Source organism: Micropterus salmoides, unplaced genomic scaffold (genome assembly GCF_014851395.1).
Source record: "Micropterus salmoides isolate LMB-PRFRI ecotype aquatic unplaced genomic scaffold, ASM1485139v1 Ms_hic_scaffold_7, whole genome shotgun sequence".
In the NCBI taxonomy this organism is placed as follows: Eukaryota; Metazoa; Chordata; class Actinopteri; order Centrarchiformes; family Centrarchidae; genus Micropterus; species Micropterus salmoides.
The window spans coordinates 23,773,608-23,786,167 of NW_024044459.1; the positions used below are offsets into that span (position 1 = coordinate 23,773,608).

Below are 12,560 nucleotides of genomic sequence, written 5' to 3' on the forward strand. Positions count from 1 at the left end.
ATGTGATACCTGGTACACTTGGATCACAAGGCTGGAAGAAATCATCCCGCGGTGCAGCAGAGAGGAAGGAACTCTGACGTCTCTTTGCTCCTTCAGTTCGGAGTTTAAAGTAAGAGCTGCCATTAGCCTTCTCAAATGTCTGACTCACGTTGTAACTGTTGGGTGGAGGGGAATCCTACAGGGAGAGGAGAGGAGAATGTTTAATTTGACATGACTTTATGTACATAACAAGACTAAGAGTCTACAGCCATGCTGGAAGCTCTGTGAGGTTAGCTAAATGCTAATATCGGCATTTAAACATGCTGCTGTTTAGCAGACCAATGTTCACCGCCAATCGCCATCTTAATGTAGTGGGTTAGCATGCTAACATTTTCTAATTAGCACTAAACACAAAGTACAGCTGGAACTACCTATCTTACTAACTACTGGGGTATTAAGTATTGGGAAATTAATATTTTGACCATTTTGGTATAATTTTGACCAATGTGGCACACTGAGGATGACCACAGTCATTAGGGTACGTTGTCTGGAGACAATGAACATCGGCACAAAATGTTGTGCCAGTTCTTGCAGTCGATGAGATATTTCACAGGACAAATGCAAACTTTGACCTGCTGGTGGTGTAAGATTAAAAGTCAGGAGATCAAAAGGATTAATTTTCTGGACACTGTGGAATATCTGTACCAAATTTCTTCGAAATCCATTCAACAGCTGTTGAGATGTTTCAGTAAAAAACTGAAAATGTTTACCTGATGCTGGCACTGGAAGAAAAGTCAGGGGGACACCAAAGTCCATAGGCTAAAAACAGACACACTTTACACAACATTTCTATATATTGGAAAGAACTGAATGATGGTGTAGAAAACAAAACGTGGAGTCACAGTGTCACCTGCCACTGTTTTCTAACACTCTGGGATATGCTGGACAACGTAACACACATTTCTGGTCTCCTTATTAGATAACACAACTGACAAGTCCACTATGTAACAGACACACGCTCATTATAAAACAACTAATGACCCACTCACCTATCTGTTATCAAGAGCACACTCTCGGACTTGTTACAATATCACCCATGTACACATATTCATGCATGAATATCACAAGGACATACAGTGCAGTCACATACTTTACAAGCAAATACAGACACACACTCACACACACACACAGACACACGCACGCGTGCACACTGATAGCTCCTCCATGGTGCAAATGAGTGTTTGGCTCACATCTGTTATTATATTATCATTGCAGCTTCTCCACACAGGAAACAATAATAGGAACATGGGACAACATTTGCAACACATCACAGGTAATTTCAGATAAATGGCTTCCATAACAAGGCCATTACATTCTTAGTCATTAATGAATTGCTAATAATTAGGAGCTAATTCACAGAGGCACCCTTGCTGATGTGAACATGAAATGGATCCCAGTTGTAGAAATTGGGATCCTCAAAGGGAACTGGGTGAATAATGTCACCTGGTGAGAATCTTGCACTACCAGCGCGGCAGAGGAGGATTTGTCTTGTCGGTGGGTCTTTTAATAATTGATGGCGAAGGCTGAATATAGCTGCACGATCCATTTATCCTAAACTTAGCAGAGCTGTCATTTACCTCCAACTGTCATTTCCCGACTGCTGTTTTCTCCTTCTGCTCCTAGGTAGCCGTCCATCTTTAATCATTGCTAACCCAGGCTATTTAGCTTTTCATTATAGACACAGTGGGAGTAAAAGGAGGCAAGCACGTGTGCACGACAATACAACCTCGCACACACATACAGTCAATTTACAGGCGCACACACACACTCACATACAAACAAGATTCTGTGTGATGTTGTAAGCAACTGTGGCATTGCAGAAAAATAAGATGAATTGAATGATGATGAGGAAAAGTTGTGTCACCTGTTACTGTACAGTTGGCTTTGGAGTATGTCTGATGTTGGATTTGACACACACACACACACACACACACACACACACACACACACACACACACAGGAACACGCACACACCTGTAGGCACACACACATCTGTCACAGATCTATCTAACAGTGCAGAGCAATCATCCTCCAACCTCTGCAACACAATGTGCACACACACACCTGTCGAGGGGCCCCATGGTCTGTAATTATACCTGAATATGGAGCAAACCACTGTTCCCAGTAGCAGTCATCACCTATTGACAGCACTCAGGTTGTTTTTAATTACACACCCTCGACATTTAGACAGCTCAATACTTACATACACACAGAGACACACACAAACACAACTTTTCCTAACGATTCCGTCACAATGCCCTTGACTGTCTGAAAAATATCTCAGACTGCATACAGTATAATGTAGATGCCAGGCAGGCAGTGACACAAGAATAACTGAAACTGAATATTGATGTGATGCTAGCACCAAGACAGACTGTCACACCTGACAGCATTTTTTAATGAAAGTGAAGTGATTCTCTTTTGATTCATGCAATGTTAAATATAAACGTGAAGTCATAGTTCTAGTTAACTAAGACAGTATAGAACTACCAATAAAGCATACTGTGGGAGGAATTCAATAAATCATGAAGTCATGGTAAATACTAAATAAACTAACAGGAAAATACTGAATTAAGTAAAAGTGTACAATGAGAGGCAATGCAGCAGAAGTCCATCCATGAACAGCATACAGTAATGTATGTCCTGATTTGTGTGCTGCAATGTGCAGTTCTGCCTTACATAAGATACTGTCAAGACGTGTTGAGTTCATCCAAATCACCTGTCGAAGCAGTTAGTCAAAGAATATGCTTTTCCATGCCCATCTGTCCAAACAACAACTACAAAACTGGCCATAAAATCAAATAAAATGATATATTAGAAGTATAAAATTCCCTTGCTCGTAGACAAAATGGCAGTGGCAATGACCTTCTCCTTGAAGGTTTGCAAAAGCATAAGCCGGATGAATAGATGTGCTTTTCATTCAGACTTTGTAGACTTGAAATGACATTGTTTAAGGACTTTTCTAAAAACTGTAAGTCTGGGCTTGTATCAGATCACTGCTGGGTAGTTACAAAACAGCTGCACAAACCCCACTGTCATTATAGCGGGGTTTCCCTGAGAAGTAAACAACAGCAGGAGACAGCAAGTCAGACATGACTGACGAATTTTGCCAATTGCTTAACTGCTGAAAATGATTTACTCGGCTGCTGAAAAGCATACTCTGCATTACTAATGAATTATTTGAGATAAGTTATTAAACTATCTTGTAGGGACAAAAACACTGGTGACCTTCAAAGTAACTCTTAAAATGTTTTTAAAATTAGAACTTCTGCATGATATTTGTATTATCTAGATTTTATCAAATATTTCAGCCATTTCTAATATTCAAAATAAACTCCAAGAAATGTACTGATTCTTTTTAATACAAAATAATGAGCCCCATTTTTAACAGACTGCATAAGCCACTGTCCTCCCTTCCTGTACAATCAAATAAAAAGAACATTTCTACGCGGATCAGCAACATATTACACCGTAGCATCCTTGACATCCAATACAAAATGCAAAACATATTCTCAGTTACATGGACAGCCTCATAATAGTTTAAACAAAATGCAAACACAAAGTCAGATGTTACTTGTTATCTTCTTATAGCCTTTCTTCCGCACCATGTTCTCTTACACTAATGGCCACTCTAGTGTACCTGACAACGGCCATACTAACGATGTAGCTCAGTGTATACACTGACAGCTTTAACTAATGGCCAGGCCTAACACATAAGATGCATGTGTGTGTGTGTGTGTGTGTGTGTGTGTGTGTGTGTGTGTGTTTGAGTGTGTGTGCTGCTACCACCACCACCACATCCCATTCTTCATCCTCTCATTACTATTAACACCTTTCATTCTTCCTCGCAGAGCAGAATGCTATTTTTAGACTTTATTTCCATATCTCAAAAGACTGGACAAGAGAGAAGATACATTCTCAGTGTGTATGTGCACTAATGCATGTGCTTGTCTGTGTGTACGTATGTATGCGACACACTACACTATGCCCATGACATATTCAAATATCCATAAAAATTGTTTATCATTCATTTTACCTTCACAGGTTTAAAAATTATTTGGTGTTGTGTTGAGAAATAAACTGACACAATCTTAACCACTGAAGCTACGTTCTGAAATGTTGAAAGTTGACCAAGACTCAGTTACGAATATAGTTGGTAACTAATTTGTACTTGATGCTCCACTGCTTTAAGAAAGTGTAATTAAAGTCTAACTTTGTTATATTTCTACTGTCAAAAGTTGAGAGAAAAATGTACAGGCAGGTTCTTTTTTAAAAGCTCCACATCCTTAAAGTGGCTATTACACCGACTCTGCACTTTGTCCTCTTGCTGGCATAAAATGCAGATAATGAACCGGCTTGATATCCCCATTTAAAGTCTAATAAATAATAATGGTTACTTAGGCTCTGCCTCTTACATCCACAATGTCACATGAGGCTTATCTGTTCCTCTTAACAGTGAAACTTCCTGGCAGGCAAGGGATGTGGCTTATTAAAAGTGTACACACATACTGCACAATGAACAGACTGGTTACAGCTTGGTGTAGGATGCAACTAAACCTACATATGCTGGGTTATTTGTCAGTTTATTACGTCAGCTTTTTAGAGGGGTTCCTGTAAATGTTGTTCCCTCTTTACAATTATTTGCCCTAAATTCAAATCAAAGTCACTAATCACATGCCAAAATATACTAACTGGTGCGAGACAAATAATGAGCAAGAAGAAGTACTCTATCAATACTAACATCACATGCACAAACAAGCCTGACATGCAAGTCTGCTTAGTGGTACCATTTTTTTTTTTGTGCTTGTGCTTGATTATGGCTTTGTGTGTTGCTTTATCTTTTGTAACAAAATAGATTGCTAGTGTTAAGATGAAAAGTGAACACAGCATTCGTTTGCTTGTTTTCCTCCCAGAATAGACCATCTACGACATTCTGTGTCATAAACACAGCTGGTGTCTCATCATAGAGAGGTTGATAACCATCTGCCTGATTTTAGTAGTGGAGGTATGGCTGGTGTCATAAGGCCTTAATGAGGGTTTAGACAGGTCTTCAATATAGACGGAATGACAGAAGGAAAGCATATGGGTCCCATTTGCTTCCTATTTGCACTTTATAGGCAGTAGTTAGTCTAACAATTTGCTGACAGCTACAGTTTTCTGCTGTGTTTTGTAGTCTTGTATATCTTGCTTTCTCCTTCATTTCATTTTATCCACGTCTCCTCTTTTTGTCTTTCTTGTTCCCTATCTTCTTTCTCTGTCCATCATGTTTTGATGCCTATTGTTTTCTCTCTGTTTTCCCCCACTATTCTTGCAACAAAAAATGTCCATCAAATCAACTGTCTCTCGGCCGTCTTTTTTTTTTTTTTTTGCTTAACCTCTCTTCTTTCCTCTGTGTTTTAATAGCTATAGTTCTTTCATTTCACTACATCACATGTTACATTTAAATGCACACCTGAGCAGATAATCTGATTTTGAGCAACATCAGTGTGGAAGAATTAGATTCCAGTTTAGATGTAAACCATAGTGAGTTTAAACCCAGAACCTTTTAAGCCTTGACTCATTGTAACTGTCTCCCTGTGAGTGATTTATTCACAGTAGTAATCAGTAAGCTGTCTATGAAGTCTGGCGGGTTTAAAATCCTGTATGAACACTGACACCCACAGCTGGGTCCCTCCTGAACCACGGGCCATCGAGCAGAGGTCCAGAAGGCCTGGTTGAGTAAACGCCCAGCTCAGCCCAGCCCTGCTCACATCTTATTGGGCTTAGCTCTCCTCATTGTCCCCCTGGTCGTCTGCCTGGCTGTCAACTTGGCTCCTAAAATCATCACCTGCTACTAAACAGCTGTCCATAACCAAACACACACAAAACACACAGCTGCTGCATAAAATGGGTGCCCACACCTGCATATGGCAACACAGACACACACACACACAAAATGCACTATACACACAGCTGCTGGACACAGCTGGTGCCCATACTTTGGACAGAGAAATGTCCATGTAGGCATGCACATGCACACATGGGACACACAGCTGCTCACCACATGTGCCTACATTACCCACATGAGTGGGGCAAAGAGAAAGACGAAGGGAGACTGATTAACTTAGAGGGAGAGGAAAAAATACAGATATGGAGCAAGATGCAGACAATATAAAAACAGACAATCAGAAGTACAATAGGATGAAGAAAGAAAATGGCGGGGACATGCCATGGTAATATATTTAATGAAGTTGAGACAATTGGCAGAAAAAGTTAAACTTAAGCCTGATAATAAACACAGACAGTATCAAATTAAAGGACCAGACCTGGTCACATTTCACTTCCTCTAATCCAATCTAAAACTGGAAAAGAAGTTTTTCATTTGTTTTAATACTGATATCTATTCTGGGCAGTGGCACAGGTCCACAGATATCTGCTGACAATCCCATTATTCTCAGATAAATAAATACAAATTGGATCCAATCTCTCACACGCCACTGAAGATTTTGAAAAGCAGGTCGATACAAATGAAATTTGACAGGCGGAGCACGTGGCTGATTCTGACACTAGACAGAAAAGGTGCATCTGAAAGGCTTCATTTATCAAAATGGTGTTATTTTACATCATGTACTATATAAAAGCTGCCACCTGACTGTATTTCTTAAATCGAGTCTGTTTGTGCGACTCTGCTTTCTTGAACATGACACTGAATTTAAGACAGAGAGAGGGACAGACAACGCATGAAAGAAGACATTATCTTCTGTGTGTATGTGTCAGCTTTTTTCCAAGGCAGAGAGAGAAAAGGACTAACAAATCACTTAAGCTTACTCAAAACACTGAATCACATGTGGATTTTTTTCCTATGCGCTGCTTTTTTAAGACTTTCCTCACCAGAAACAGAGTTGCAGTTGTTTGTTCAAATAAAACAACGCATGTTTGATGCTTAAGTTTCTTCTTGACTTCAGAAACAGTCGTCTGACACAAAACAAAACTTGAGTCAAGCTAGCTTGCTTTTTCCTGAGCTTTGAACCCCATCCAATTATCATTCATCTGCATCAACAGATGCAACAGACGAGTGTTCTCTTACCTTATCAAAGTATTTTTTTTTCGAGTTTTCTTGTAAATAAAGAAAAGGTTATATTTACATTCAGTGTTTCTGACCTAAACACATTGTGTGTGTCCTTGGGTTCTAACAAATGTGTTGTGTGCATTTCCTTCCCCATTATCCAGCATTAAGAAATATTTCTAAATCCCGCATTGTTTACATCCACATTTGATAGTTTGTAGTTGTCTTTGTTTTGCCTTTGTTGAGGCAATGCTACGTTTCTTGCCTTGTTAGAGGCACCAACTGCCGATCAGTAGACTAGCTTGGAAACAAAACAGCAGCTTGAATGCAGTTTACATGAAAGTATGAGGGCTTTTTGGCTTTTGCAGTTTATAAATGTATCCCTTTATCCTCCTTGCATTTTACTTTCAATACGACCCTTGCGTGTGACGGGTGGTATATGTTATGAGTTGTATTTTTTCCCTGTGGGTTTCTGGTTTTTGCCATTATTTCCTTAGTCCTGTGCTTTCGTGTTTTCCTGATCTGTGTACTATCATTATGGTCTATGTCCTAGTCCTTAGTCTTATATCTCCATGTTTTAGTGTAGTCTTGTCTCCTGTTTGATCCCGTCTCTGTCCGTGCCCTGATTTTGCTGTCTTTCCATGTTTTGTGTTTTACTTTGATAGATCCGTCCTTGTTTGTTCCCTTTAACTTTACTTCCTGTTTTATTTTGGTAATCCTCTTTACCTGGTGTCCTTGTCTAGCTGTGTCCTTGTGGTTGATTACCTGATGTATTTCAGCTGTGCTTCCCTCCATGCTCATTTACCAGTTTATATATTGTCCTCAGTTGTCTTCAGTCCTTGCGTCGTTTGAGTTGAGTGTTCTGTGCTTTTGGATTATTTCATTAGTTTGTACTTCATTCTTGGATTCTTCCCTTTGGATTATGTTTTGTTTGGACATTTGCCGCTGAGCTCCCAGCGTAAGCCTGTTTAGTTTTGTGTTAATAAATCTTCATTCGAACTGCAACAACCTCGCCTACAGTCTGCATTTGGGTCCACACCTCAGTTCTCAGCTTCTGCACTCAGTGCCCCCTTGACAGTATAGAGCAAAGTAATTAAGCATATAATATGGAGTAGTATGCTCTGGAGGTGTGTGAATGTGTGAAATCAAATGGTGTTTATCCACCTTCCCTTGTAAAATGTCTTTTATTTTGAGTCACAGGCTGTTTTTGAGGATGGGCTGTTTTTCAGTTGACTTGTTTTATAACAGTAAGACAGCAGGGAGGTAACAATAACCAGGACTTCACAGCAAGAGAGGAAGAAAGAGAAGAAAAAGAATTTCACCAAGCGTATGTGATCTTTTCCTCCAAGCAATAACTTAGAGAGCATCCACACATCATAAAATCTGAAAGTGCTACACAGACAAGTTCTCCATCTGTGCTCTATCACACATTTTAAGACTCACTTGTTCTGCTGTCTCTTTTCTCTGCCCTTTTCCTGTGTTGCTCATGCATGCAGTCTCATTTTCCACATTTATTCCAGTGGCTGAAGCTCTCCTTTCACTGTCTGACTCTACGTGGTCTCTACTTTCACTCTACTTTCTTTTATTTTACCGCCCCTCCCCCTCCCCATGGTGTCTTTATAAATCAAGATGGGCTTGAAACGATGTACTAGTGCTATTAAAAAGATTTCAACATTATATTTTCAGTAGATATGAATCACTTAATATGTATCTATGCCACTCAAGGCAGGAAATTAAGCTCACCACAACTTAATTAGAAGACAGGTGAAGTCCATCAGTCCATTTAGCAAGTGGGAAATTAAAATCTTGTAAAAGATTAAAATTCAAACCACATATTAGGTGACTATTTGTTCACTTTTTACCACAATAACATATTGTAGGAAAGCTGTTTTGTTATATTAAGCTGTTACGGCTATCTAAGTCAGCTGCTAAGCAGCACTGCATTGTAATATTGTTGTTGACTCTCTGTTGACTTTGGTTTTTCTCATTCAAAATGTCCTGACATTGTAGTTATTAATGTGTCTTAATATCAGTATCTATCATTCTCTCAAAGCTCCCAAAATCTATGTTTCTTGGTTTACCTACAAATAATGAAACCTGCCAAACATCTGTTTTATTGGCATTGCCTATTGAAACACGCTAATGTTTCCAGTGCCATGTTTTGTGACCCGCTGACAGTTTCTCTGGCACCACCAACAGGCAAAAATTATTTCTATTTGTACACAAAAAATAAATCTCTCTACTCTCAAGGGAAGACTTCCATTAAATTAATTGAGCACATTTATGCTCCCCAGAGGATGAGCCCTTTCCCTTTTGCACACTCCATGGCTTTCCTCTTGTGCCTCCCTAAAGGGATGAGGAAGAGAGAGCAAGATATAAATGTCAGAAACCCAACAGGCAAACTGAAACAATGCCTCCAAATTAAAAGCCAAAATACATTGTTTGCCCAGTGTATTCTAGCATTTTCTGATCTGCTGACATAATATGTCTGTCCTGCCAAAAACATTTCAAATCACTACTGAAAAATCAATCTGGTTTATGATGTGACAACACTATGGTTAAGGTTTGGTTTGGTTTAGGCACAAAAACAACTTCAGACTAGGTTTAGAATAATATATTGTGAGGGGTCATGGACATTACAGTCTCTAGAAGCTACTGGCAGAACTCCAAACTTTTAGTTTTGTCCTTTTATCTCTGTCCATTATCATCTATCATGCATCCCTTTTCTCTATCTCTGTTAGCTGATCAGGTCATTATATGATCTGAGAATCAGTCTTCACTTAGATGACTTGGACAGCAATTTAACAACAATTTAACTGTAAAGTGCAGCAGGAAACAAGAACAGAGGCCCAGACAGAGGCACTTAAGAGGCCAGACGATGGTTTAAATAGTCCGTAAATAATACATCTACAAGTAAAATGGAGACATACAGTAGGTCAGGCTAAAGCACTGGACCTGCAGCTTTTGCTTCAGACACTTCAACACTCAACAAAGGGTAAATTCATTCTAAGACACCAATTGGAGAAACATAGGAAGGAATATGCAGAAAGTAAATAAATAAAGTATATATTTTATGTACGCCATTTTTCATTTACATGACTCTTGTCCAAAGCAACTTACAATTGCTGTATGTCAGAGGTCACAGGCCTGCTGAGATCAGAGACTGAGCTAAACAAAAACAAACAGGCACACTCCCACAGATACAGTCAGTGTATCTGTTGCTAGTTTGCGTACAGCTAACGTACAGTTGGCACATTGGCTTTAATGTATCCCCCTTATTCATTTCAATGAGGCTACTGCTCTGTCAAAAAAACAAAACTAAAGGAAAAAAGCAGGCTCGCCCAGCAATTAAGTTGAACGTGGCTCAAGTCAATGCCAAGTTATCCATGAAAGGACTGTTTTGGCTAATCAAATATGCGCATGAGCACATTCCTGTTAGAATAAGATTACTACAGTTTACCTCACAATCGCTCTGATGGAGGATAAAACAATTGTTGCCACGATAACTCTCTCGAGTTGTAAAAACCTTTCTCACTGTATTATTAACAGCTGCGCAGTAGTGTGGCTTCTGATAAGCCTTCAAATTCATGGAGATATTACTCACATCAGCCTTCCTAATTCAAGTTTCATTGTCTCACCACTTCCTACAACAACACCCCCACACCAACGCATCCTCTTGTGGTTTTTTAAGACCGTGCTGCTTTTAGTCTAAATTCCCAGTTAGAGGATAAGGAGCAGTGTTGTTTCTTCGTTTAAATCCTATCCTAATACTTAAACTGAGTTAAACTAATTAAAATACAGTTTCACTGTGACTTTATGTTTAGAGCAAAGTTGCAAGGCCAAAGCAGATAGCTAACTAGGACAGGTAGGTGTGTAAATCAGCAGACAGGGAGGCACATTTACACATGGGCAAACTGACTGACCCGTGTGCACAAAGGGAGTAAAAGGGAGTAAAAAGCTCTTGTCAGAACCCCACTACTTTGCTTTCCCCCTCCCTCCCTTCTTCAAATCTTTCTATCCATCATATTTATGAATTGTTCAGTAGAATATTGAGCACAGCATGATGAGCTGACTTGTGTGCACAAAATCAATATCATTGTTTGTCATTTCCTTTTTTATTTTGTTTATAGCTGAGAACAAATGAAAGAGAGTGGGCAGGGTGAAAGAGAAATAAAAAGAAAGTAAAAAGCTCTTGTCAGAACCCCACTACTTTGCCTCCCTCCCTCCCTTCTTCAAATCTTTCTATCCATCACGTTTATGAATAGTTCAGGAGAATATTGAGCAGAGCATGATGGGAGTGTTACTGTCTGAAGCCTCGGGGTGGAAGTGTCACTAAGCCCTTCTCATTCAGTCACTTAATTGTGCATTTGTGTGTGTATATTTCCTGTGCATGTGGTACTAGAATATATGTGTATGCATTTACAAGCTTGTGCAATTGGACGAATGCATGTATACTGTGTGTACATTCTGCAAGTTGTTGCATAAATATAGGCACATATGTGTGGGCACAATTTGAGCGAGTCACTTTCTCTGCATGTGCACTAGTGTATGTATGTGGCCGTGTTCAAATTCTCACAGGGATTCACATCATCATCATTACCCTGACAGCTGACAGTAAAATCCATATCAAATCTATAACTCCATTTTCCTGTTTTTGTTCCTTTCTTTCATCACCCGACTCCCCTGCCTCCCATAAATAGAGGCTGTACCATGACATGTCATTAGATGTCCATGGATATATCATAAAAATGCAATGAAACACAGAGACAAAAAGTCAATAAGTGACAAATCCTGGGCCGCTGCATATTTTCCTTCAAGAACATCTTGCCCATTGCATTAACTTCCTTGGAGCTGTCACACACTTTGTCTGACTCAAATGGCCTATATTTATTTAGCATCTTTATCTCTCTAGAGCCATAGACAAGTCCCACTTCTTCTCATCACTGCCTCCATCTTTGTTTTTTTGTCTACATTATGTTTTTCTCTCTCTGTCCTTCATCCCTCTGTCAGTCTCACTCCCATAAATATAAGTTCACCTCCTGGATTTTTTTCATTTTGGTTCAATCTGCAGAGCAGGTGGGCGATGCTGCTCTTCAGTTTGATAAATGTATGTTTAGCAAACACTCTAATTATCTTGACCAGAACTAATATGATAGATAATTACACATTATACTCTCTCTCTCTCTCTCTCTCTCATTCTCTTGGTCTTTCCTCCATTCCCTCCCACTGTTTCTTCCATCCAGTTTCATCTCCCCTCTTTGTCCCTGTCCTTCTCAAGCCCCTTTGTTTGTGGTATCTTTTTTTTCTGAGAGCAATGTGGTGTTTTTCCACTTGTAAATTACATTTGTGAGGTTTTCCTTGACTGTGTCATGCCTTGTGAATGATGTCTGTCTGTGACACTGGACCAGTAATACAATACAGCAGCTACTGAATAAGATTTCTATGTGGTGAATGACATTTACAAAGACAATTGGCA

At 39.4% G+C, this 12,560-nt stretch overlaps 1 protein-coding gene across 4 annotated transcripts in view; it reads right to left on the reverse strand.

Moving 5' to 3' along the window:
• The window catches only part of stpg2 (sperm-tail PG-rich repeat containing 2), a 65,947-nt gene that overhangs the window by 14,141 nt on the left and 39,246 nt on the right, over positions 1-12,560 (reverse strand). For all 4 annotated transcript variants that reach the window (XR_005442426.1, XM_038702908.1, XM_038702907.1 and 1 more), the window contains one exon: positions 10-175. Coding sequence is in view for 3 of the 4 variants with exons in the window: in XM_038702908.1 (XP_038558836.1) it covers positions 10-175 (166 nt within the window). In the remaining variant the exon portion in view is untranslated. The remainder of the gene's footprint in view (positions 1-9; positions 176-12,560) is intronic.